At 40.1% G+C, this 27,843-nt stretch overlaps 1 protein-coding gene across 6 annotated transcripts; it reads left to right on the top strand.

Moving 5' to 3' along the window:
• Positions 1–63: 63 nt before the first annotated feature.
• Positions 64–27,833, top strand: pcm1 (pericentriolar material 1). Of its 6 annotated transcripts, none has more exons than XM_047366312.1 (40): positions 64–217; positions 1,235–1,349; positions 2,641–2,889; positions 4,648–4,974; positions 6,187–6,357; positions 6,716–6,832; positions 7,028–7,214; positions 7,489–7,598; positions 8,964–9,243; positions 9,331–9,478; positions 10,367–10,579; positions 10,779–10,945; positions 12,241–12,467; positions 12,961–13,103; positions 13,203–13,332; positions 15,378–15,545; positions 15,657–15,835; positions 15,991–16,203; positions 16,318–16,576; positions 17,067–17,212; positions 17,288–17,496; positions 17,697–17,871; positions 17,963–18,264; positions 18,379–18,540; positions 18,785–18,841; positions 19,034–19,206; positions 19,411–19,542; positions 21,139–21,265; positions 21,677–21,844; positions 21,965–22,062; positions 23,609–23,743; positions 23,841–24,047; positions 24,150–24,209; positions 24,396–24,534; positions 24,878–25,038; positions 25,127–25,163; positions 26,331–26,533; positions 26,616–26,708; positions 26,802–26,925; positions 27,053–27,833. In XM_047366312.1, the coding sequence occupies exons 2-40, from the start codon at positions 1,254–1,256 to the stop codon at positions 27,076–27,078; spliced, it is 6,318 nt and encodes a 2,105-aa protein (XP_047222268.1). In that variant the 5' UTR covers positions 64–217; positions 1,235–1,253; the 3' UTR covers positions 27,079–27,833. The 6 variants fall into 6 exon arrangements, with proteins under 6 accessions (XP_047222268.1, XP_047222269.1, XP_047222265.1 ...); XM_047366313.1 differs by having other exon boundaries at positions 8,961–9,243; positions 26,616–26,696; XM_047366309.1 differs by having other exon boundaries at positions 8,961–9,243.
• The last annotated feature ends 10 nt before the right edge of the window (positions 27,834–27,843 follow it).

Here is a 27,843-nt window from a genome sequence, read left to right as displayed (position 1 = left end):
CGACGGTGACGCAGGGTCTAGATGCCTTCCATATCCTTTTAGTTTTTTGCCTGATGTATACCATTGCCACCTGCTGTTGAGGGGGTTGTAGCATCAGGCTAATACTAGAATTGGTTGCTACGATTTTGGGAGACATGGAAGACAGTTACATATTAACAGATTAGCAGAAAAAAAAAGATACTACCTTCACTGCGACTACGTTGTATTATTGTAAGAGGTAAAATTGCTTTTCTGGTTCTAAAATTTTAAGCTAGCTATCTTTAAAGCCAGCCAGTCTGCCTTTTTATTGTTAACTTTTGTTAGCCTCGCTAGATATACAAACCCGTGCAAGTTAACTAAGATGATGTTAGGTTTCCAAACATCATGCAAGACGCTTGTTTGCATCAAATACTTTGTTACATACACATTTTAATCTTTGCTGTACGAAGCTTGGACCGAGCTAATGGGTATTAGCCACCTAAAATTAATAAAATTTACAACTTTAGCAACTTGTTAGCAATTTGTTTTGGGGAGAACGTTCCACTAACAGAATTCAGTGTCGCAAAAAGATGGGACTGTTTGTTGCCATGGCGATTGTGGGTCGGAAATGGGTCACAAACGTTTGGCTTCTGAAGTTCGCCAAGCATGAAGTCTTTTATGAACTGGTAAGAGTGACTACAACAACGACTGTTGTTTCACTTTTTATTTGCTAACGGAGGACCTAACTGAGAGCTCTTGCTAGTCTCTCGCCAGGTGAGGGGACGGGTAATCCCGTTCCCCGGGAATCCGAGCGGGCCATCACCGCTCGGATGGGCCGCTCGGGGCGTTAGCTACCGCTGGGTTGTGCGGCGGTAGCTAACGCTAACCGACAGGTCACCGACCAACCATGACGATTTTATTTCTTTCAGTTGTTGGTTACTGAGAAGTTACACCATTCAAGGTTAAGCTTTCTCGGTAGGAAGTGTATTGACCCCCGGCGTCAACGTTAGCATCCAACGTTATAACTGTTACGGTTTTTAAAAAGTAAGATGATTTACTTGTAGCTTTGGCTAGCTAATTTAAATCCAGTCTCAGGAGCATTTTTGTGAATATACACAAATACAATCGATCTAGTATGTGCGGGGATGAACATAGTTTATAAATTATTATTGAAATTAAGCAGTTTTTCTAACTTCTACCTTATTCTAATATTCATAACTGGATTTTCTTTCTGCGTTTTCTGCTTGCTGACCACCACGCTGTTTGTTATTTCCAGCAAGCTGTAAGTGGGTGACATGGCAACCGGAGGCGCTCCATTTGATGACAGTGCAGAAGAACTGCACAACTGGACAGCACCCAATGGCAGTCTGGAAGACAGACTGAACAACATGGTAACTTGACAGAAAGTCCCACTTGCACTTTGTTTTTGGCAATTTAACAAATGCATGAATTATTCAGATTATTTCCCTCAAACTTCAGCTGTACGTTACACATTGGTGTGTCACTCCAGCTCCTATATGGAACAACCATATCTATCACTTCTAATGATCGGCAGTATCATCTTGTTTTATTAAATTTCATGTTTAAAAAACATGAAAATGTAGTCTTCTGATAATTAATAACAACCAATAAAAATATGATGTTGACAGACCCTAAAAGCTGATATTAAGTATTTCAGCAAAACTTCCAAGTTTTCCAAATCGTATCCTCCAGTTTAAATTTGAAGCTGTGAAACGTGATGCCAAATCCCCTAAAATACCTTAATTTCCATGAACTGTTCTTTGATGTATGTCCTGCCATTTTAGTGGGTAGAATGTCAGTTAATTGAGTTTTAGTAACTGAAGAACAGGGGTGTCTAAAGAGATCAGCAGACTGATTTTGTGCGCATTGACTGTAAATCAAGAATGATACAAAGTTGGCTTGCCAGCATGTGTGGTTGATGCACACGATGACTTTTTAAATTTATTTGGACAAAATTATTACCAATAAATTAGAATCTTCTAACAATGGAAAATGCTAGGTACAACAGAAAGTATTCATTGCTTAATAACCATGCTTTTTGCATTCCCTTTAATTTCATAGTAGATAGGACCACATTCATCCAGTGACTTTTACTCAAAAGCAGACTTTGGTGCGCCTAAATCTATTTTTAAGTAGAATTATTAAGCGTTGCTAAATATAGCAAGCATTTTCAAAGAAATAGTTATCCAAATCCGGTTCTTATTCCCTAGAATAGACCACGTTTGTTTTTCTAACCCTTTTAAGTTTTGGATCTACAATAACTTGAACATCCCTTTCCTGCAAAAAAGTCTAACTTCTTTATTTGTTTTATTAATATATTTTATGTTTAGTTTATTGTTAAGTTGGTAGAAACAATTGTCAATATAATTGTTTTGTGATTTTAGTTTTAATAAAATGTTTTTTTTTGGCCCACATGAGAGAAAGTTTGTAGAATATATAGTTTTACCATTTAAACCAACAACTGGGAACATTCTGTCCAGAGCAAAGAGGCATTCTGTTTACATTCTTTTTAAATGTTTACATCATAGTTAACATTGCAGTTTTAACACATCATCTTTATCGTCATTACAATAAATGTCACAAAAATCAATAATTTTTCTAGGTTATGTCTTCCATCACTAACAAATAACATCACTCATGTTTTCTGTTGTGTTTGAGCAGAACTGGGGGATAGAGCAAAAGAAAGCTAACCGGTCTTCAGAGAAAAACAAGAAAAAGCTGTCTGCAGCAGTAGTGGAGACCCGTCTGACTAATGATATTTCGCCAGAGTCCACCCCAGGTGCTGGCCGCAAGAGAGCTCGCACTCCTCATTCCTTTCCCCATATCAAATACACTACCCAAATGTCTGTTCCTGACCAGGCTGAACTGGACAAGCTACGCCAGAGGATCAATTTCACAGATCTGGATGAGGTAAATGTTTTGGGCAGCGTAAGTATGTTGTTAATGTGTGCCACAGGAAGTTTCTAACAAGGACAGTAGTTTAGGGGACTTACAGTAAAGGTATGTAAACTGCATTGCCTCAGGAGTTTGGTTGTTATGTGGCTACAGAGCACAACCAGTCTGTACAGTTCTATTAACCTTTTTTCTGTAACGGCTAATATTAGCAGGCGTACAAATTATTTTTTGGTTGTATTTTTATTGTGAGGAAGTATCAAATTCATGCCATTCAGAGGAAGAAAATGTTAGGTTTTGCCCTTTCTGCCTCAAATTCTACTTGATTGATTTGTATGATTTTCAAAACTAACTCGAAGGTTAATTTATAAGAGTGATTTATTGTATGAACTGATAAAAGCTATAAATGAAAGGCAGTTACAGTTGCCCTAGGCTAGCATCAAACCTAGAGGCACAGGCAACGGAGGGCAAAAGGCTAAAATATTTAGATTTTTAGAAAGTCTGTTTGTGAGCCAGGGTACAGTTAGCTGGCGAATGTGACGCGCTCTCTGTGGCCAATGCAGCCAAACGTGGTCAGTAAAATTTATTATCACCAAATAAATGGCTGATCGTACGGTGTGTCATGATCCTTCTTACTTTTCTTATGACAAAGTAAAGCAAAAATGTTTTTTTTTTTCACAGTAATTACAATTACTTTTAATAATTAAGTGCTTTACATGAAATGCTAAATAACGGTGGCGCAGTTGGTAGCACTGTTGCCTTGCAGCAAGAAGGTCCTGGGTTCGATTCCTGGCCTGGGGTCTTTCTGCATGGAGTTTGCATGTTCTCCCCGTGCATGCGTGGGTTCTCACCGGGTACTCCGGCTTCCTCCCACAGTCCAAAGACGTGCCTGTTAGGTTAATTGGTCACTCTAAATTGCCCTTAGGTGTATGAATGAGTGTGTGCTTGGTTGTTTGTGTGTTGCCCTGCGATGGACTGGCGACCTGTCCAGGGTGTACCCCGCCTCTCGCCCATAGACTGCTGGAGATTAGCACCAGCTTCCCTGCGACCCACTATGGAATAAGCGGTAGAAAATGACTGACTGGCTAAATAAAAATATGAAAAACAGAGCAAAAGGTAATAGTCAAAAGATAGTTTAGTCAACCAAAAACATTAGAAGAAAACCTAAAATAGAAGTTGGAGACAAGGCTTTGGTGGTGGAAACAGAACTGCAGCAATCTCTTCAGAAGTTGATGCCACCATAGAGGTTCAGTTCACCACTTAATTGGAACAAATAATCTGCCATGCACCTTTGGTACAGAATCAGCAGAATTCTGTTGAATTGCATTGAAGTCACAGAAGTGCCTTCAGGCTTTGCAGTTGGAGTTGTTTTTCTTTAAAACCCTTTTCATACATGATTTGTCAGAGAAGATTTACACACACTTCGCATAAGAAGGTTTTCTGGTATACCAGCACAAGGTTAGATGATACTCCTCTTCTAACAAAGACCAACTTAATGTTTTTGTTAAGACCCATTCATTCTCCAGTTTATGTTACACATTTCGAAAAGTACAGAAACAGACTATGTATTTAGAAAGCTATGTGTCTGAAAGTTCTTTCAAGAAAGTGGTCTTAGAAAGTTACTTTCATATATTCTATAATCCATTAAACCCTGTGGCACAAAAAAAAGACATGACTAATAAATGCCTTCACATCTACATCATTTACAGTTTGAAAGCGAAAATGGCCAAACCCAGAGTCATTCTCTTATTCCTCTGATCTTCTGTCGTTAATCAGAGGAGCATCGGCAGTGACTCCCAGGGCCGCGTCACGGCTGCCAACAACCAGCGGCAGATAGCTGGAGAGAACAAGAAGCCTTACAACTACCTGCCTCTGCATGTCAACACTAACAAAAGCAAAGAGCTGCTCCATCTCTCAGCATCTGCTCCAACTACCCCAGCTATCACCAAGGAAATGAAGAAGCAGAGCCCGGGACGCAGGGAAACATTAGGTTCTGCGGTTCCTCACCAGGAATCTCCAAGGATGAGTCGCAGTGGCACAGAGAGAGGCCTTCTAATGCAGAGAGAGTATGGGAGACAAGAGGCGAGAATAGACAGCAGCCAGGTAATGTTTTCTGGTTACGGTCGTCTGTATGACGGTCACCTATTATTTTATCCTTTTAAAAGCATAAACCGACATATTGCAAAACATTTGAAGATTTTGGCGTTTTGTTACATTACAGTCACAAACTTCAGTGTATATCAGAATCTGAATAAAAATGGGATTTAGTTTGACAGACTAACACAAAGTACTGTAGAATGTGGCCCATATTTAGGTCTTTTGATGCCTTCAACAGATTTTCTTCCTGGATTCCATTGTATTCAACTCCATCCATCTCTCAGATCCGAACAGCTTCCCTGCACGGCTTCTGGAAAAATGCAAATAGGACTTCTCATGGCCGTGTTTCAACAATGACTTTCCCTCTTTCTGCTCTTCCATAAACGTCAGACTTGTGGAGTGCAGGACAAGTAGTTGTCATGTCAACAGGTTTTCCCACCTGAGCATGTCCCTCTGATGCTCTTCTCGGGTTAGAGGCTAATGGTAACCCTGGAAGGCTATAAAAATGATACATTTGGCTTTGTTTAATGCACACCTTGCCTGGCCTCTCAGGTTAGTTGGTCAGCCATCTCCTGGTAGAGTTGGAGTTGTGTCATAATCTTTTTCTTTCCACATTTTAGAAAACCTCTCTGATGCTTATAGCTTTATTTAAATATTATTTTATAACCCAACCTTTAAATTTTCTCCACAACTTCATCCTCGCTCTGTTAGGGGTGTTTGAGAGATTAAATCACACACAGGCGGACTCCAATTTACTAACTGAGGGACTTCTTGCGCTGGATAATATTTATTCACTTCTTTGTGTTGGTCTATCACATAAAATCACAGCAGAACACATTGAAGTTTGTGGTTGTAATGTGATAAAAAAGAGAAGACGTTCAAGCAGAATGAATACTTTTCTAAGACACTGTATGGCAGTATTTGTACATCACAGTACTCTAGACTACTTGGGGAAGAACCAGAACTAGGATGAAAGTGAGGGAGAGGTTTGTGCAGCTGAAACCAGACTGTATGTAGGACAGTTTATAAATATGCCACCAATGGCGCCCAGCGAGTTCTGTGCCCAACCCCCTTCTTACCCTTGTGTATCCCAGTCAGCGTTATATTTTCAGATGCTCACTAAACATTTCTTCTGTTTTCTTCTTTTTATATCTTATTACAACCCCCCCTACCCCCACCAAACTGCCCCCTCCTCTTCCTGGCTTTGTACGGCCCCAGGTGGTGAGCATACTGGTTCAGATTCGGGACTACATCAGTAAGGCTAGTGCCATGAGGGACGATCTGGTGGAGAAGAATGATGTTCCTGCCAACGTTGAGCGTCTTTCTTACCTCATTGACCACCTCAAGGATCAGGAGAAGTCCTATTTACGGTTCCTGCAGAAAGTTCTTGTAAGTCTGTTAAATTTTTTCATGTATATCTGTAGGTTTTGAAACGCTACAAGACTTGGCTAAATAAGTTAAAGGAAATGTGACCTGTTTAAATTATGCCTCTGTGTTGAGGGGCGACAGGCAGATTGCCAGGTGTATATTTTTAGAATAAATATAGTTATCTTCATTTTTGTACTTATATGGTTGGTTATGGTTTAGATATGTTTTTTCAAAAGGTCATAATTATTTTAGTTGAAAGTTTATTTCAAGTTCTGCAGTTCAGTGCATGCAGTTATTTTCTTCTGCATCTATGATGAAGAGCCAATTCTTATGAAGCACAAGTTCCTCATTAACTATCTTTGTGTTGCTCTTTCCACAGGCCCAGGAGGGTGACTGTGATGTCGGGACCCTTGACTCTGCAGTTGGCTCAGGGTCGTTGGCGGAAAGCTCTTCCTTTAACATAGAAGTTCAATCTTCAGATGCTTCAAATATAACCGTGAGTAAATTTCTGAGAGACTGTTACAAAAATAAAACATCAGAATTTTCTTCCTGCTTTTTAATCTTTTATCTCTATCTTTAAATTCCTCTCTTTAAATTCCTGTTACAGTTTGTATTCTTGCAGTATAGCAGTGTATTTTTGATGATATGGACTCAGTGCTTGAATCGATGTGTCGGGGGGGTAAATTTGTAGGGCGACAGGACAGAATCTGTGCGTGCTGACCAGAAGGAAGAGCTGGAGAATCTGCGTAAGCAGCATGAGCTGCTGAAGAAGATGCTAGAGCAGCAGGAGCAGCTCAGAGCCCTGCAGGGACGACAGGAAGCACTCATGGCCATGCAGCAAAGTGCAGAACAAGCCCTCGCTGTGATCGAAGACACAGGTGACATACAAATCTATAAAAGAAAACCAAACACATTTTCACAGATTGGTGTAGTTTGGAGTTGAGGAAAGTCATTTTGGTCGCACAGTAGAGTTTGAGTTACTTTTTTCAAAACACAACTTGTTCAGATAACATTAAAGAACCAGAACTGAAATATTCATACATTTACATTTCTGTTTTGGAGGTAAAGGTTTTTATTTTTGACCATAAGGTTTGGTGTAAAAATATTTAAAATATATTTTTTTCCCTTTTTAACATTTGTTCTTGCCTGTAGTTGTGACAGAAACCACCGGCAGTGTTTCCGGGCTGAGCATCACATCAGAACTGAATGAAGAGTTAAATGAACTGATTCAGCGTTTCCACAACCAGCTGCATGATTCTCAGGTACAGTAGAAACAAGGACCATAACTTCTCAGTATTTTCTTTTAAGAACATAAAAATCAACTGCATGCCAACATTTCATCTTTACTTGCTAATACACTGATGGCCACAATAATGGGCATATTTTGTAAAGATGTATAAAACACCCGCAAATCTACTCTTATGTTATTACAGTGTAATTGAACATTGAGAAGTTAAGAAAATCCAACCTTTTATTGAGTCCCTTTCTCCAACAAGACACTCATTCTCCTATAGCATTTCACAAGGTAGGAGCATACAGGGAGGGAGATCTTTGACCTTTACAATCTCTAGAGTCCTGGGTGCTCTTAAGTTTTTCTTTTTGGGTCACTGCACAGAGTTTCTATAGGATTTACGCCCGGTGACTGAGGTTGCCATGGAAGAAGGTCGATTTTTGTGTCTGCTGAACCATTTCTGTGTTTTAGATGATTAGCCTGTTGAAAGACACCCATTTTCAGTTTTCTAAGGCTGCATCAGATTTTTTATTTAAGATGTCCTGGTATTTCAGATCCCATGTACTATAACAAGGTACCCAGAGAAACAGGCCCACGACATCACAGATCTTCCACCGTACTTAACAGTGGGGATGAGGTTCTTTTCCTTATATTCATCCTTTCTGTTCACACCAAGCCCAACGGAAGTGTTTGTTGCTGAAAAGTGTGATTTTAATCTCGATTTGCAGTAAAGTTTATTACGCTCTGTATGTTCAGGTTTATGATGGTAGGACAGAAAATAGTTTTCTGGCGTGCCTCTCACACAACTGTATGTATTGTCTAAATGTGAATTGGTGACGTCAGGATGCCACTCTTAACTGCAGTTCTTTCACAGTAAATTTAGGAGGATTTTTTTTTACCTCTCTTACTGTCTTGCTTACTGTCTGATGTGGGAAGATAGCTTTGGTTTGCTGTCCAGCTTACTGGTCAGTGTACAGAATAAACGAGGCTCTGTTTTCAGGTCATATTTATAGATCAGCGAAACAGGAAGTCATGAATCACATTAACAGAAAATCTGATCATCTTTAAAAAGTAAAGTATAAATAAAAACTCATTCAGTTGCAGTCATTTTTTTTATTTTGGTGTTCCACCTGTGGTTTTGTTAAAAACAATTATTTTTTAAATTAGTGTACTGTAATTAAAAGGTTGGGTTTTACAGTGTGAAATGTTTGCTGCTGTAAAATTGACACATCTTTGCCAGAGATGATAATGAATGTGTGGCCAGCACTGTAAAGATTAAAGTAATGAATGTATTAAAGAAGAGTTGATCATGGGGTAAATGAGAATAATCTGAAGATGAACATCAACAGCCTTTATTTGACAAATTAAATTCCTATAAAAAACATTCCTCCAGCAGACTAAAACAGTACCAGACAACCGTCGTCAGGCACAGAGTCTTTCCCTCTCCGGTGAGGTGTCCTCGTCCTGGCCCCGGCCCGCACACGCAGTTGGTCCACCTCAACGCAGGCCGCTCCTTCACTCTGCTTCTGGCCCACACGCTGGTCTAGACATGGAGGGAGCGTCTGCCAGTGCCAAACTCACTAAGTTACAAAAACTCCAAGACAAAAAGCAAACCATGGACAAGATTCTGCAAGAGTTGCATTCACTCCGAGACCAGACCCTGAACAATAACTCATGTATGGGTCTTTTTAAACACTTTTTGCAAGCATTGTACAGCCTTAACATTTAGAAGGTTTTGATGAATTGCCTGTGGCCTCCTTCAGGTCGTGGTTTGTCAGCACAGTGCAGTCCAAGTATAGGAGGATCTTCAGATTGCCCCTCAGCTCTCTGCTCAAATGCAGCCTCAGCCTCCAGGTCCTTTCAGCCTTTATTCACACAACAGGACGGCTCCGGTTCCTCTGACAAGCTGAGGTAGACACACACACACACACACACAGCTCTGAGCTCTGCTATTAGCGAGTCAGATATTCTATGTTACCTTAACACAGAACCTTCTACCTCATCTGTTGAAAAGGTTTGGCTTTCTGGTACTGAGCTACTCTCTCAACCTGTCTTTTATAATTGCATTTAAATCTGTACTTGAAGCTTTATATTGTGAATTTTGTCTCCCAAGTTGTACATACTGGTTCAAATAAATGCACACGTCCCCAGATATTGTTTGTTAAATTTCTCTGGTGAAATTTGCTGTAAAAATGTACACTTTTTGTTACTGAAAATGTTCTGGCATCATTCTGACTAGACATCTGACCACACTTCTTCTCAGAATTGGCAGATTTAATATGAGTTGGTTGGTTTCCTGTACCGGACCCTGATTCTGAGGGTGGTCCATAAATTATTTATAGGGTTGAGGTTGAGGCGATTACAGAAGCTTAACGTATTGGTCCTCTACGAGCACCAAGTTCGGCCTTCTGTGCCAAGGAACCAACCAGTTTCATCAAATGCCACCAATTCTGCCAAATATCCACAGAGATTCTTGATGCTGGCTTCAAAAAGCATCTTGTTGAGGGTACATTTAAGTAAATATTAGTGGGGGGTCTGTGTGTTAGTATTTGAGCCTGCATTTATAATTCTAATAGTTTGGATTAAAGAAACTTCCCAATAAATTCAAGCCCTTGTAACCAGTTTTTGTGTTTAAAAGCAATGAGGTTTCTGTTCTTAATCATCCCGCTCCATAGAATGGGATGGCATGTTCAAATAAACTAGTAAAAGGAGCAGAGGTGACATTTGTGCATATTTTAACTGAATGTAAACTTTTACACTGAAACTATGCATTCATAATTATGTTGAATCTCCCAACAGGAAACTAAAGGAGGTCCATAAGCGCCTTAATGAACTGAGGGAGTTGGTTCAGTACTATGAGCAGACTTCTGATATGATGGTCGACGCCGTCAATGAGAATGTAAAAGAGGCTGATGATGATGAGGAGGAGGAAGATGAGACAGAGGATGGATCCATGTTTGAAACGGTGTTTGAGTTGGAGCATGAGAATCAGCAGCCTGCCGCAAATATCAGGTGGATGTGAAATTGAATAAAGAATTTAATAAATTGTCTTTTTATTTTTTTTTGTTGAGCAACTATTTTATTGATCAGATTCACCATGTAAATATCTCTGAATTAAACAAAAAACTCAATGTTATTGATTTCAGTTTGTCCTGTTCATTACTGCTGGTCCTGGAATGCATCAATAACAAACACTGCATTGTGCCCCCAGAAACCCACAGCGCAGCAGTAACTGGGCGGACTTGAACAGCCTGACCAATGGGCGCACTGTCAGGAGTGGCGCAACAAACAACCAGGACGGAAGACTCAACACTGAGTGTGAAATCAACAACCGAGCAGCAGCCAACCTCCGCAGCCTTAACGTCACCACGCCCATAGGTCCGCTCACATAACACACTGAAAGCACCGTCTTTAGATCGGATAAAAACCATTCATTCTAAATGCTTATAGTAATAAGTTAGGGGTGTAACGATACATAAAACTCACGATACTGAGTTCAACAAACGGGACGGGACGAGATTTTAATAATACTTTCAATAAAACTTTTTCTTCCCAGTTGCCGCTGATTTCAGCACAGTGCTGTGGTGGTTCTGAAGGTGTCTTTGCATTGTGCTAGTGTTAGCCGCAGTGTACGCTAATCATTTTTTGCAGTGTTTACATATTGTTTGTGTCTTGTCTGTCACTTTGTGATTTATGGTTTCTACTGGAAACACAAAATGCTGCCAAACAAATGATTAAAGAGAAGTTCGGGCATCTTCTATTACAACTTCATCAGGAGGAGCCATGCTGAGCGTTATGGCTGGAGCTCGTGGAACATCGGTCTCCTCAACGAGAAATATTGTGATGTTTTAATATCGCCAGATCTCGTTACACCCCCAGTTGTAGGATACTGTTGTTTTTTTTTTTTTTTTGTAAGAAAATGTTCATGAAATTGTATAAAGTAACGTGAAAGTTGTCACTAACAAGTACGTTTCTTAATGTAGTGAAAACTAATAGTGTCAACTTAGATTAGCAACTTGATTTAAACTTAATATTCTCAATTTTAGGCCCTAAGAGGTCTTTAAAATATACATATTAAAATATTGCTATTCTGTCGACTTTAAACAATAAGCCGGTTTTGTCTAAAGTAGGTTTATTGTGTGCTTAAGGAATTACATTGAAAATGTTCTGGTTATGGTATTCACCTCTAGCTGAAAAGTGTTTATGTAAAAGCAATTAGGTTGAAAACGGGGATTTTAATAGTTGGTTAAAACTCTCGTAACAGTTGTGAAACTTACTGTAAAAGACGCTGTTTAGGGAACTAAGCAGTGAGACTACTGGAATGTGAGAGTGAAAAAACATCCGCTTAGGTTCATTCACTTACATATTTAACTCATTTATTTGGTAAGTTAAATCTAATTTATAAATCTTTTATGTTAAATTACTCAGGTCGTTTGTTGATATTCATGAAGGTTTTAAATTTGATTAAAATGCCTTAATTTGAACTTTCTGTAGCTTGCATTACGTTCCCTAACCCTTATTTATCTTCATCATAAACATCCTTTTCCATTTTATTTTGCCCGTTTATAATATTGTTTTCAAACACATTAGATTTATATAGTAAATTTAAAAATGCATTTGAAACATGGCCTTATTTAACAGTATGTGGTATTCTATCTTTTCCCTTGACTTAGAGTGCCAGTACAACAGGGACCTCCCCTATGATCAGGTGAAGGATGAAGACGACGATGAGGATTGCATTGATAATAACGAAGGGGCACAGGCCGCGCTTCCAGACAGCGTGTCAGAGTCTAGTCGAGGGAGCAGCTTTGGGAACAATGCAGGTTTTCCTCCGAAGGCTCACCGCCGGACAACAAAGCAAAAACTGCGTCAGCTGCAGGAGCTGGTGGCCATGGTTCAGGTACGACAGACTGCGTCATGCTAGGATTCAGTAGTCTGGCTGTGAATCTTCATCTTTGATTGCCTGAATAAAAAAAAAAATGTGAAAGTATTTTTTTTTTTACTAAAGCAGTGGTATGGTCTACAATTTCAGGATCATGTTTCAGTATTTTGTCAGTACACCAGAGGAACTGAACAAATTTGAATTAATGCCTCCATCCCTAAATACCTATTTACCTTCTCGAAGCAACATGTGAACAGTTAACTTGTATTACTGAGTTGACGCATTTCATCTACTTTACCTCAGAGTTTGATCAAATGATACATTTTAAAGCTCAGTGGAAAAACCAGACAGAGAGCTGATAATTATTTCCATTGTCAGTCTTGAGTTCCAGTGGTGGGACTGCCAGGTTCCTTTTGTTTTCAAAGTCTTTGGAAAATGTGGAGCAGTTGTTTCTTTAACAGCATTAATATTCTTGTGGTGTTTGAACATCCCATCTCTGTATGTGGCACAGAGTGATGACACAGATGGAACAACAGCTAATGATGATGACGCTTTACATCAGCAGCCAAATAACACAAGAGCACCTGTGTGTGGGGCTTCAGGGACTGGATCCAAACAGAGTCCCAGAGATCTCGCTCTTTCTAGCAAGGCCAGGTGTGGTAAAATAAAACTTTAACAACTAGTCTTGCACTTTGTTGTACAGTTACCTAATTAGATTCATTACATCAGGGCTGTTTTGTTTTTTGCTGACAGAGAAAAGTTGTATGAGGAGAAGTTACGTCAGCAGAAACAGGAGTTGAGGCAGCTCCATGAAGAGCGACAGAGACTCATTGAAATCCAAGGCAAGATCCAGGACTTGCAGTGGACCTGCCCTGACCATCTGGTAATCACGCTAACAGCTGCCGCAATTCAGTTCTGGATTAGCTGAGTTATAAAATATTTGTTTGAGCTGTTAACAGAACTATTGTGAGTGCAAAGTAATTTATCAATTCATGTATACTAAAATATATATATATATAAAAAAGTGAAATTACGTTCCTCTTCTCTGGATGATATCATTCAGGGTGTATTCACACCAGGAAAGCCCTTTAGTCCGCTTGTTTGGTCCGGACCCAAAGCTTACTTTATTTTTTTTGTTTGGTGCGGTTTGCTTTCACATTGTACTTTTTGCAAGTGAACTATTACATGTAAACAAAGCTGCGTGGGTGACGATCATTGCTCCCATTGGACAGAAATCATGGGGGCGGGACAGAGCACAGACCCGTAAATTTAAGAAAACAACTATAGACGTGCTGCGTCCAGCAACACAGGTTTTGCGAAGTTCTATTTATAATTCTGGGACAGCATCAGAGAAAGCATGTGCCCTGTCCCACAACATGCCAGTAGCGTTGCTAAGCAACATACAGCTTACCAGGTACAATTTCAGTACAACATGCACCTGTTCTACCAGCTACGGTGGCTTGTTAAGTCCAAAGAGACGTACGTTTTCTGTAGTTGGTTCTGATCGGGGCCGGTTCGTATTCAGACCATAAGCGAACCGCACCAGAGTGCGTTTGGAAGCAGACCGAGACCACCTCAAAAAATGGGTCTCGGTCCGGTTGTTTGGTCCAACGGGGGAAACGAACTCTGGTCCGTTTAAAGCGGACCAAAAGTGGCAGGTGTGAATACACCCTAAAGTAGAGTCTTCCTTCAGACGTAGGAGATCAAAACGGTCTGGGGGCAGATTATTGGTTGCTTTCAATTATTCCAAAAATATATCAAATTTATTTAACTTTAAAGGATTTTTACAAACTTCTGGCAAATACTGTAGAACAACAACAGAAACTTTATCTAAATATCTTTTAGAAAAAGAATTGTCCGAATAAATGGAAAATGTCTGACTTCTTGTATTTCGCTGTATGTTTAGTCTGATAATGTTAACGCCGGCTGTAATGCCAGAGAAGCGCAACTTGTTTTCCAAACAACGGTCACATTACCTTTGACTTCAATTAATAATAAATATAAAGACAGTAAGTAAATACTTCCTAGTAGGGCTGCACAACCGCAGGAAGTCAGGCCAACAGTCTCTGTGACCTTTAACATTTTGTGCACGATTGATCTGTGGAAGAGGTGAACATCTACTGCAATGAAGTTCATCTAACAGACTGAAGATCTTATTGTCATACAAGCTGTATATTCATTGCATTTGGTAATAATAACCAACTTTTGTAACATTTCAAACAGTCCTTTGCAATTGTATTAATGTACACACTAATGATATGTTGTGTAGCGCCTACTTAGAAGACCATGCATTCAAAACAAACCACATTCTGTGCTTCCTCACTTAGCTCTGTCAGATGGCTGCCTCCCTATCCTACATAGCAAGTTGTCCATGTAGGACACATTGAACCAAATCTATATTTACATATTCTCTTGTGCTCATAATAAATCGGATCATAATCGTCATTATAATGTAGTAATATTCCTGTTGCAAAGGACTGCTTGGATGGAATATTTGGTGTCTGTGATGCTAAAGCTCAAGGGAAGTGGTGGGAACATTCTTATAATGGAAACAAAGTCGTTCCAATATAAATAATAACAGTTTCACGTTTTTCTAATGTCGTGCAGTCCTAACATATTGTATATCAAAAATTATATTTAAACTGTTAGTTTTATTTTAATGGGTCAGGAAAGCAAATCCCAAATATAATTTAGAGATGTAGAACAGAGCCTTCCACGCAGCAGACACATTAGCATAGCTCTGTCACAGCTCATTAGGACAGTCATATTCCAGCATGGTTGCTAACGTGCTGTCATTTTAAAATGATACCATTCATAAAAAAAAAAAAGAAAACAGGCTTTTTCCTGGAAGGAACATGACCTGTATGTGATATTTGGGATTTGATTTGAAAATTAGATTAAAAATAAAATGTATTTGCTCCTTTCTAGTCATCTGTGTCCAGCACAGCCAGTCAGCAGGGTCTGCTAAGGAAGGCTCCAGTTGCAGTTTCCACCCCTAATGTCAAAGCTTCTTCATCTTTCGGAGCCAAAACCAACTTAGCCGTGCTCAAACCCACTGCTCCAGAGGCAGCTTCTTCTTCTGTTACTGACAATGAGGTAACAGATCCCAACTTTCACCCCCAGCACAGGCCCTCTATCTCAGCCCAAACACGTTGCAAACGGGCATCATCTGATAATGAGCGCGCTCTGTTTTCGTTCCACCAACAGCTTTGGTCAGAAATGCGTCGGGGACAGATTTTACGCGAAGATCTGAGACAGCGGCGAAAGCATCTGGAGTCATTGATGGCTGAACAACAGAGACGTAATGGTCTCTGTGACTCCCCCTGTCAGATGGAAGACCAGGAGGGCAGTGCCACTCTTTCCCAGTCTGTCAACAGGGATGAAAGGTAGGAGACGCACTTCTTAATGGGCCTGTCTCATCCATGTCCAATTTGGAGCCCTGTTATCATTCTAGTTATATACAGGCTTTAGTTTTCCTGAGGCAATTATTAATTGTTGTTACACCCGCAGCTACATGTAGTTATAATTCTTATGTTATTAGAACAATGGCCACATGGGGTTCCAGCCCTTGCATACTGGATGATGATGATGATGATGAGGACAATGAGGAAGAGGGGGATTATCACTCAGAGATATGTGCTGAGGAGGAAGAGGAACAGGGAGAATGTACAGAGAGCAGCTCTGATGATGACATCCATGTCTACACACCAAGCATGAACCAGTGCTCCTACAGTAACAGAAAGAATCAAGGAAGGTTAGACCAGTTGGCAGAAGATACACATTTTCCAACAGTTCTGCTCTTGTAGTAATGAGATCCATCATCTATTTCTAAAGTCTATTTGTTGTTTATGTGTGTTTAATGTTTCAGCAATCTAAAGCCACCAGCAGCCTTTTCTGGTGGTATTGAAGGACATCTTCATAATGAGATGAAGGTGAAACAACAGACTACAGGTCTGAACCAGTCTTCAAGCCAGCATGGAGGTGTTCGTCGACAGGAGAACCTGCGCTGGGCCTCTGAGCTCTCCTTCGCTGAGGGCACATGTCAGTGGCAGGAGCAGATAAACCAACTCCAGAGACAGCTGGACTTCAGTACCAGCATGTGCCAAACTCTCCTGCAGGACCAGCAGGTGAGTGCTTCAAACAAACATAGTGGGGAGAACAAGTATTTGATACACTGCCGATTTTGCAGGTTTTCCCACTTGCAAAGCATGTAGAAGTCTTTAATTTTTTTATCATAGATACTCTTCAACTGTGAGTGACAGAATCTAAAACAAAACTCCAGAAAATCACATTGTGTGGATTTTTAAGTAATTAGTTTAGTTTAGTAATGCTAAACTGAATGCTGACTTTGGTGTTCTGTGTGATTTTCTTTTTGATAGACATTAGCTTAAGTCTGATCCCAGTTTACCAGGAGATATATATTTACAAATGTTTGCTGCATGTGACCACATGTACATAATGCTCTGCACCTGCAGCTTCACAGACTGACACCATGTCTGAAGATGGCCTGAATGATTTCCATGATTGCATTCCATCTAATATTTGACTTTGCCTGATTTGTTTTCGCTAATCAGGAAATGTTGCTCAGTCAGTGAAAATGATTCTCTCTGTCCACAGACACTGTCCTACATGTTACAAACTCTGCTGACGGGTCAGTACAGCGTCTTACCCAACAATGTGTCATCACCTCAAGTCCACCTGGTGATGCATCAGCTGAACCAGTGCTACATCCAGCTGGCTTGGCAGCAGAACAATGTTCAAAGGTAAAAGAAAGAACATAAATAAAGTTTCATTTTTCGGATGGTAAGTTTTCTGTAATGTTTCCCTTTTTGTTTCAGACTAAAACAGGTTCTGAATGATCTCATTCGCCAGCAGCAGCAGTCCTCTTCCTCCTCAGCAGCAGGTTGGCAGACACAGAAACAGAGCTCAGCACAGGAATCCGGTCCCGGACCCTCAGCCTCCCCTGGCATCTTCCCTCCCTTTTCCCCTGCAATGCATCCTTCAGCTGTCAACATGGCAAACTCTGCCTTATCTCCGTTCTCTCCCAGTATGATATCCATATTGGCTAGTTTGGAGTTTATCTTGCACAAAAAAGGGATTGATAGTTTAAAAATCAGTTTTTAGATTAAAAATTATCTTTTTTTTTTTACAATAAATGGAGAAAAAGAAAACTACTATTTATTAGACAGGGTGCCAAAACGTTCTGTTCTAGAAAGCTTTTAAATATGATTTTCTTCCTCTCTTCAGGCTTCAACTTGTATCCGCCATTCCCTGCTGCCATGGAGGATTTTTCTCAGGGTGCAGAAGATCCTGCTTCACCTGGACATCAAAAAATGGATCACAGTACATTAATCAAAACAGAGTACATGGGGTTCCCCCCTCCACTGCAGCGCTCTCCTCTTAACACAGCTACAGAAAGAGGGTATGATAAACCATTTCTTTGTCTGGAGGTGACGTTTATTAGTTACACATTTTGATAAAATTTGCTCCTGTTTTCGTCTTTACAACATTAGATCAGCTGCAGGACCGAACACCTCCTACGCAAACAATATAACACGACATCCCACATCGAAAACAGAGCTGCGGGACTCTCCCTCTTCGTCCCCCACTTTTAACAAATCCCAATCGAGGCGGCAGGAGTTTGACAAGGCGTCACAGGAAAGTTTTTGCAGTATTCCTGATCCAGTTGATCCCGTCACTGTCACAAAGACCTTTAAGACCGGTAAAAAGGCCTCTGCACAGGCCAATTTGGCATCTCGGAGCAAAACTCCCAAAAACAGACGCAGGAGGAACAAAGGGCACAAGAACAGCGAAGGTAAAAAAAAAGTCCATCATTGTGACTCTACTCACAATGTATTATAAAATCTGAGCTCCTCAAATGTAACAATTATTGTATGGACATATTACACTTCATTTTCTCCCCCCCCAGGCCAAGATAGTGACAGCTATAGCAGCGCTGCAGAGTTTGGCCAGGAGAGGCCAGCATCATCTCATCATAAAGACCAGAATCAGATTTTGTTGGACAAATTGACTCAAGAAAAATTGGACAGGAAGGCTAAGCTTGGAAACAAACGAAATGACCTCTCCTCTGGTATGGCTCAAAGCACTCATAGCAAATTCCACAAGCGTTCCCCTTCTAATTTTGTGTTTTCACATTTAATATTTTATTTAATATTATTTTATTCATTTTTATCATTATTTTCAAACAATTTTTTCATGTTAATTTACAGCATCCAGTTCATTTGATAAAATTTAGTTTTTTTGCACATTTGCCATGACCCTTATTCTATTTTAATTTCTTATGCGTTGTTGCTTTTAATTTATCCTACTCACAGCTTATGCTTGGAGAACACCCTTCCTCTCTAACAGAATTGCATGCACAGAAGCTCCAGGTAAAGTCACCTTGCACATCTTCCATCATTTGGTTCTTGTTTCCTAGCCATCATGCATGCACTGACTAAACCCTCTTTCAGATATCTACATTTATGTGCAACCCTTTTTGCGTGGGGAAAATTGTCATTTTCTTTTAACTGAGAAGTAAAAACATGTACCTAAACTGATGTTTTAAAATCTCGCGCTTGTAGATGCAAGCAGTGACTTCTCCTTGTTTGAGGCTCTGCGAGAGACCATTTACTCAGAGGTGGCTACTTTGATATCCCAGAACGAGTCGAGACCCCACTTTCTCATTGAGCTCTTCCATGAACTGCAGCTGCTCAACACAGACTATTTACGCCAAAGAGCTCTCTATTCCCTGCAGGTGACTCCTCTTTCTGTTCTGATCTGTGTATGTAAGCCAGTGTTGTTTAAACAAATGGAAACGTGTGTGTGTGTACACACATTTTTGGAGAACTCTCAGTGTGACAAGATTTAATGATGAGATCTGAATCACCATTAAGTTGACACAAAAAACATTGAGGTATCAGATGATAGCTGTGGCGCTCTAATCGAGTGTTTCCTACAGGACATAGTGACCAAGCACCTGGCAGTGAGGCGTGCAGCAGAGGATCAGTTGCCCCCTCTTGGCTCAGTTGTCTGGACAGCTGGCTCTCAGTCTGAGCTTACACCGAGCCAAAGTCTGGTCACCAGTGATGAAGTGAGTGTTCCGTCCAGCTCAGCTTTTATACAGTGCCTCGCGAAAGTATTCATATCCCTCATTGTTTTTGTTACATTTCATCATGTTACAGAAGAAAATGTCAATGTTTTTTCGCAAAGTGAAACTGCAAGACCTAACTTACCTTACATTTGTGCCCATTCGTCTTTTGCAAAATAGCTCAGGTCTGTGAATTTTCAGCTCTTCAAGTCCCAGATTCTCAATTGGACTTAGGCGTGGACTTGGACCGAGCCGTTCTGACACATGAATATGCTTTCATGTAAACCTCTCCATTGTATCTCTGGCTGTATGTTGAAGGTAGTTGTCCTGCTGAAAGGTGAACCTCTGGCCCAGACTCAAGTCTTTTGCAGCCTCTAAGAGGTTTTCTTTGAGAAAGAAGAAAATCATCCCCACAGCATAATGCTGCCACCAGCTTTCACTCTAGTGAAGGACAGAAGGGCTGTGAGTTTACTCCACACAGATCATTTTACATGTCTGCCAGAAAGTAAAGGCTTGCTCTCGTCTGATCAAAGCACCTTCTTCCTATATGTTTGCTGTCTTCTCTTTGTGGTTTCCAGCACACTTTCAACAGGACTTCTTATGATTTTCTTGTCATCCTTCCAGAAAGCTTGGGGTATTGATTTATGACCTGACCTGACTTGTCTGCTGTGCTCCTTGGTCTTAATGATGCTGTTTCTTAACAGACCTCTGAGGCCTTCACAGAACAGCTGTGTTTACACTGAGAACAAATGTCTTATTAGGTGACCTCTGAAGGAAATTGTTTGAACTTGAGTTTATTTAGGACAATCAGAGGAAAGGGGACTTAATATATACAAAAAACAGTTATCATTTTCAATAAAACTACACAATTCTGCACTACTATGTGTTGATCTGTCACTTGAAATGACAATAAATCACTGACGTTTGGTTGTTACGTGACAAACTCTGGCACAGTTTGAGGGGTATGAATACTTTTGCAATGTACTTTTCTCATGTTTTGTATTTCCTCTTTGTGTGTCTGTGTTAAAGTCTTGGCATCTCTTTCAGCCCTTATAGCCATCCCATCCCATGGCTTCTATAACATCCTCTCTCTTCTACATTTAAATGCATCTTTCATTAGTTTCTCACTCAGCCATGTCTCCTTTCATCTGTCTCCATCTTGTCCCCTGTCATCCATCCATGTTTCTCTGATCTTAATTTTCTCTCGCCTTTCTTCATTGTCTTTGAATTTGACTCGACAGCGAAGCCTCAGAAGCTTGTCTATAAAAAATGACCCTCATCTGTCTGCGTCTCTTTTGCTAGATTAGACATGTGTTCTCGGTTCTCCCCAAGGTCCCCAGAGTTGTGCTAATTGGAAGTCAGGTCTTTTGTCTGTCTGAATGTTGCCTTTGTTCAAGAATGATGGTTGAAATGCTGGATTTTTTTCTTCACCTTCATTTAAAAGAGTGCCAGGGAAGCCTTTATAGCGCCTATAAAACACGACCCATTTTTCCCCTTTCTGTGCAGATTCTTTAGGTAGTAGTACAGATGTTTGAAATGTGAATCATCTGCTCTCTCACTACCCTGCGAACCTTAATAAAGAATGCTTACCATTTTCAGGAGGTGTTGGAGAAGAACTTGAGGCAGGCACAGGACCTAAAGAGGAGAGAAGATGCAGAATCTGTTGATAATGACAGCAACATGTCAACCTCCTCCAACCTGGAACCTTTTGCTAATGATGACCTTGGTATGGTTACACATGTTTAAGTGATAGATCTTTTTTAAATCTCATTTTAAAGTTCACGCCGCACTCTTTTTCCCTGCCTTTGTATACTGCTGAAGTGCTTTGCTTGGAACTTGGAACTTTAACAGAGGATGTGACACTTCATTAACAGGACTTCTCAACTTTCATCTTTGTAAGCCAACCAGTTTACACACTAGGATTAATGCGGCGGGGCCAGAGTAAATTAGGCTCCTTTCATAAGTGGACCTCACTGTAATAAGTTCAGAGTGAGGCTGGGAAACTGTGATCCTGTAGTGTAAACCTGGTTGTATTAATATTCATCTCATTCCTCTTCTCTTTCACTTCATTGATTTTTGAGCTTTTCACATTCGTTCTGTTTCTCTCCTTGCTCTCCTTTCTGTGCCACTCTGACAGGCAACACGGTGATTCATTTAGACAAAGCTCTGGCAAGGATTAGGGAGTATGAGCGCATGAAGCTCAAAGCTGAGTTTAACCCTTGCAACGCCAGCACTGCAGGTGCAAGCAGGTCTGGAGTGACAAATGCTAAAGGTGCTTCAGCTAACCCGGCTGAACCGGAGGAAGGTATATGATCTCATGACGTCCCCTGTGCTCAGCATGTCCAGAGACTTGTAGCTCAGGTGTCTCTTTTTATGTGCTCTGGAACATCTGTGCTAAATTATTATTTCTGTTTTGTGTGAGCAGAAAGTGCAGCCAGTGGTGTGCACTGCCCCCAGATTGACACCCAGCAGCTGGATCGGCAGATTAAAGCCATCATGACAGAAGTCATTCCCTTCCTCAAGGTACGGAAATTAATGCGAGACAGACTTTTATAGGATAAATACGTGGTGGCGTAAAAAATGAAAAATCTTAATTTATTGATCTATATGGTGAAGATGCTTAAAAAGCCTTAAAATACAGAACTTGGTTATAATAGCATATTCTCACTCTGAAAACTGTAGAGAAACTCTGTCTTCACGTTTTGTATACTAATGGGGAAAGAAATCACATTAGGGGTTCATTTTTCAGGTTAGGATTAATTGGAATGTATGAACCTGACTTTTGCGAAGTGCCTTGAGACAACATGTGTTGTGAATTGGCGCTATATAAATAAACTAAATTGAATTGAATTTTTTAACAAAATCTATGGCCAGTTACTGGTACCCCTACTGTTGATACTTCAAACGTCCCCCTTTTGGCAGTAGGACATCACTCAGTCTCCTATAACATTTCATTAGGCTGATGTTTGCAGAGAAAGATATTTTTCCCCATTCCTCTTGGTTCTTCTATTCTCTTCAGCCGGCCCAACTGGCTTTCTGTAGTATTTAGAACAGGGAACTGAGACGTTTATGGGAGAAGTTTTTTTTTTTTTTTGGCCAAATGTCTTGGATTATGAAAAGCCTCGATGCTGATTGTCAGTTTTCTGGCAGAGAACATGAGATTTCTCTTTAAAATGTCCTGGTTACAGGGTTTCAGTGACTTTATAGGAGAAGCAGGCCCACAGAATCACAGATTCTTCTCCATAATTACAGAGGGCGTTCCACTTATTCGTCTTTTTCACACCAAACCTATAATGAGTGTTTGGTCTCATCTAACTAAAGCACACAGTTTGTTAAATGCTTCTTTAGCTTGTGTGTAATGGTTGTCATGGAGACTTGGTGACCTTAAGGCCCATCTTTATTACAGTGAAGTAACGGTTTACTAATTTGAAGTTCCCATTACATTTATTTTAAAGGGATTGTTCTTCACACTGTAATTGTGGCACCTGTGATTGTGACCAGTCAAAACCACAACAGAATATCCTTTTTTATTGCAACTTGGTGTCAAACTCTGGGGTATTGATGCAGATAATTAAGTTTTTTCAAACATTTCAACCGCTCCATCTGTTCTCCTATATGCACAAAACAAGGAGAAACATTTTTCCACTGCAAACTTGCTAATTTATTTTTTTTTTCTGTCTGTACAACACACAGAAGGAACGAATGCTAATGCTAGGTCACTGAATGTTCATTTAAATGTCTGCGCTCCTCAGAGTTTCCTGGTTTGTCTGTTTAACTTGTTACCAGTTGGTCAGATTTGTTGAAGAGGCATGTGGTTGATGCTCTGCTTACATACAATACAAGTTCAGGTTCATCTAAGTGTTGTAACAGTGCATCTAACTAAATAAAGTTAGGAACCCCAATGCAAACAGTTAGTATGGAGCCCTTTTATATGTCAGCTATAACTGTGTTATTATGATTACAGCACCAGTCTTAAAAATGGTTTCATGTTGTTCTTGGTCTCCTTCCCCCTTGGTGCAAATCTCGCCTCAGTCTTTCAGTTGTTTTTTTGTTGTTGTTGTTTTTTTAGGAAAACATGAATGAGGTGTGTTCTCATCAGCTGCTGACATCTGTCCGCCGCATGGTGCTGACTCTCAGCCAGCAACACGACGAAAGCAAGGAGTTTGTTCGCTTTTTCCACAAACAGCTGGGAGGCATCCTGCAGGTAGGACTAGTGGCAGTCTCCTGTAATTCAGCCCATACAGGTTGAAGCAAAGTTAATTAAAAGCTTATGGTTTTTTTTTTTGGTTTGTTTTGTTCAGGAATCTCTTAGTAAATTTGTGGGCCGTACTCTAAAGGACTGTGGGGAAGACCTGCTGGTGGAGATTTCTGAGATCCTCTTTAATGAACTGGCCTTCTTTAAGCTGATGCAGGATCTGGACAACAGCAACACCGCCACCAATCTGGAAGCAAAATACAAAAATAAGAAAAGAGCTTCACAGCCCTGTAAAATGAAACGTAACCTAGAGGTTATTTACTATGTTATTTACATGTTTTCTCAATATTCTCTTATTTATGATGTGAAATCATGTTAGACTAACTAAAATGTTGTGTTAATTTTCATTTATCAGGAGAATGCAGAAGCTTGTGCTGTTAAATCAGTTTCTCCAGCATTTGCTGATGAAGACAAGGTACGTTAAAGGGAATACAGGAAATAGAAACCTTTATAGCACTTTAAATGCAAGTGTTTTACATTAGAGCTGCATCAGTTGGGCTCTTCCTGCCTGATAATGATTTCTGATGATGATTTTTTGACCTGTTGATCGTTGATCTGGCCGACTAATGGGGCATTTGTTCATGTTTATCATTTCCTTCAGGATCATGATGAAACAGAAAAGAAGGGATCTGCTGCCCTCCAGGAGAATTATCTGCAGACAGAGGTGAGGAGCAGCGAAGCTTCAGAAGGTGAAGAGGATGAGGATGAAGGATATGGAAAAGGGGTACCTCTTTCAATCAGTAAGTGAAGCATTTAAAGGGAGAAACAAAAAAAAACAAGCTGCATGAATTCACAAATATCTGCTTTCCAACCTTAGTTGTTCACTCAGTTTTCATGTGTTTTGCTGTCAGCACATAGTTCTGCTGGAATGAGACCCAACCATGTTTTAACAGCAGGTGGATTTGCTTGAACTCAAAGCCCCTAATGTGAAGACGATGTCATGTTGGCGCTGCTTAAAAGGATCTCTTATTCTAGCTTCATTCCAACCTCATTTTGAGTGGCTGCATGGAAGCAGAGCGCAATCAGCTTACACATGAAGTTGACAACCTTTGACCTCTGTTGATATCTTTTGTTTCTTCTTAGGTCTGTCTAAAGCAGAGACCCAGGCTCTGACGAACTATGGGAGCGGCGAGGATGAAAACGATGAGGAGGAGATGGAGGAGTTTGAAGCTGGACCAGTAGATGTTCAAACATCTCTGCAGGTTTCGGCTGACGGACAAGTAGAGCAGGAGATCTGTGCTAGGGTTAGCTCTAATGAGAATTTCTTTTAAAGCATCTGCAAGCATCTGTTATATTTGATTTAATTAACGTTGGTTTTGTGCTACGCTCCAGGCAACAGCTAGCAGTGAAACGGAGGAGAAGAATAATGGTGAGGCTAATGTAATATCAGCGTTGAGAGATAAGTTACCTTTTTACTTTTTACGTGACAAAAAATAGGTTTATATTATGTTGATATATTTGTATTCATTTATAGATGGTTCACAACCAGATAAAATCTTGTTAAAAACAACGAAAAGGATAAACAAGAGGACTCACTAAATATAAACTATTGGTACATCATACAAACTCAGTCACATTTAGGAAAGTTTGAACTTGTTTTCCTCCCAGCTGAGGCAGCGAGCTGATCCTGTTCTCAACGCAGACAGATGTGGAGTTCCTCAGGGCTCTTCAAGGTTTTCTAGGATCAATAATCAGAAAACATAAACACACACACACACCCACCCCACTTCTTACCGAAGCTAAATGACATAACCACATTACTCTTCATGTACGTTTTAATCACTCTTAAACCGACCAAAACATTATTCAATCCAGCTACTTTTGCAAGTTCTTAGGCTAAAAGCTAAAGAGGGCCTTTTTATAGATGTTCTTCTAAATGTTCTGAAGTTGCTGCCTTTAGTGAGATCTATCCAGGACTAAGGCGAGGCAAGTTTATTTATACAGCACCATTCATACAGACGGCCATCTAGAAAGAAAGTAACAGCATAAAAGCCTCGCATAGACAGAAGATGTTGAAATATGGATATTAATGGCATTAAAAGAAGAAGGGTTGAAAAAGATTCTGAAGCATCGCTTCAGGCAGGGCTTTCCTTTTGATTTTATGTTAATATGAGCTTAAAATCATTGAGTGGATTAATAAATGGGTTAAAACTTGATTTTCCAGCGGGGGACTCGTTCAGCAACACATTATTAAAGAAGGCTGAGGAAGCGATAAAAGAGAAGCCATTAACTTAAACTTTAATATCAACCTGTGGTCCAACTTTCCTTTATTTTGTCAGTGCGATGTACTTCTTTCATCATGTGAAGCACTTTGAATTGGCTGAAATGTGCTATAAATGAACTTGCCTTCTCTGGCTGAGGATGGTACACTGTCCTCTATTGATTTGCTTAGAGATTATCTTTACCCGTATATTGGGTTAGTATACTTTTGTCTTTTATTAATTCCTTCATTGTGCTATGTTATTGTGCCATATTTCTTTATAAGTAGCCTGTTCAGCATTTCGGTGTAGCTGATGTTTTGTTTCCTGTCTCGCAGAGGTCAATAACTCAGCTGAGACTTTGGATTTCTCAGTTGAAGAACATACTCTTGTGGAGCACCAGAACCCAGAGGAGGAGCGTGAAGTCGGGGCTTCTGCTGCAGAGGGAAGCTCTGAAACATCTCAAGATGTTCCCAATGAGTCAAGCACCTCCACCAGCACCAGCCCCAACACAGACTCGCCTGTCCTTGTTAGTGTTGATGTGAGTTTGAGTTCAGTCTGTTTGAGACGTATAATTTATGTCAAATCCTTTTATTAATGCTGTTCTGGTGTTATTGGTACAGGAGATTGGATCAGGTAACACAAGTCAAAAGTCTGATGAGGAAGACTTTGTCAAGGTGGAGGACTTGCCTCTGCAGCTTAAGGTGATGTGTGAGGTGTGTAGAAAGAAACCTCCGGTTCATGACTTTTAAAGATGACTTTTAAAATCCCAGCGAGGAGGTTCTTACGTCTCTCTTCTGTAACATCAGGAGGAACTTCAGAAGAGAATAGTGGAGGAGCAGCAGAATAACAATCTCTCTGTGGAGATCCTGAACGGCAACGCTGAACTGCTGACTGGGCTGGTGGGAAGCGCTCAGGCGCTGAAGGAACCAGGTAGGAATAACAATGTTTGTGATTTAAGATTATAGCTGCTTGCGTAGCTGCCAGGCATCCATCAGGTGAATCCCTGTGTCTGGAAGACCCACGTAGCTGTCTACAGATCACTCTTCTTCTTTTTCAGAGACCACTGATGGCCAGAATATGTAAAGAAAGCCACAGATGTCTCAAACCGCTGTTTTTAGTAAGAAATCCTCCCACCCTGTGTTCATCTAATCTGCTCGTTTAAAGGAGCAACTCTGCAAGTTAGCTGTGAATCTTAAAAGAAACTCAACACTATAAGTTCATTTTTATTCTTTAAAATTTACTGTAATTTACTGATGTTCTTTGTTGGGCTTATCACAACCAGATTAACCCTTGTTTGAACCTCTGTCCTAATTCTGTTCAGATTAGCCTTTTTCTTAGTTGTGGGATTAGTTGGACGTGTTTTTTTAATGTTTTATTTGTTCTTGCCCGGCCCCGCTGTAGCTCATCTTTTCACCATATTCATAATTATAGAGATGATGATTCACCTGGCTGCTGTTAAAAGAAATATAGTCTATGTAAAATTAAGTACACCCTCTTTAAATTCTAGGGTCCTATGTATTTTGTATGTTTCTATGACTTTTTGGTGGTGTATTTAATTTTTGGCTACGTTTTCCATTTTAATGTCTTTTTTGGTTTTACATATGAGGTTAGATTCAAATAGTTTTATTACCAGTAAAGACCAGATGATCTATCAAAGCTCTAGAATTGACAGAGTGTACTTTTTTTCTAAGTATGACTGTATATAAGCGAAGGGGTAAATAGACGGGCATCGCTGTAGTTAGTTGAAGTATTTCTGTTCACAATATGATTCTTCTCATCTTCAGACCTGTAACATTTTTCAGCTTTTTTTGTCTGATAATAAACCAAATGACTCAAGATATTGCTTTG

Source organism: Girardinichthys multiradiatus, chromosome 5 (genome assembly GCF_021462225.1).
Source record: "Girardinichthys multiradiatus isolate DD_20200921_A chromosome 5, DD_fGirMul_XY1, whole genome shotgun sequence".
In the NCBI taxonomy this organism is placed as follows: domain Eukaryota; kingdom Metazoa; phylum Chordata; class Actinopteri; order Cyprinodontiformes; family Goodeidae; genus Girardinichthys; species Girardinichthys multiradiatus.
Note: the sequence above shows the minus strand (reverse complement) of the source record. Positions and strands in the feature narration are given on the sequence as shown.

What these genes read in the sequence shown, in the direction of transcription:
- pcm1 (XM_047366309.1), top strand. Translation starts at nt 1,254, where the DNA reads ATGGCAACCGGAGGCGCTCCATTTGATGACAGTGCAGAAGAACTGCAC. An exon ending in TCTGTCAACAGGGATGAAAG is followed by an intron (nt 15,836 to 15,990) that starts GTAGGAGACGCA and finishes TTATGTTATTAG; the next exon opens with AACAATGGCCACATGGGGTT. An exon ending in TTTTGCTAATGATGACCTTG is followed by an intron (nt 21,266 to 21,676) that starts GTATGGTTACAC and finishes CCACTCTGACAG; the next exon opens with GCAACACGGTGATTCATTTA.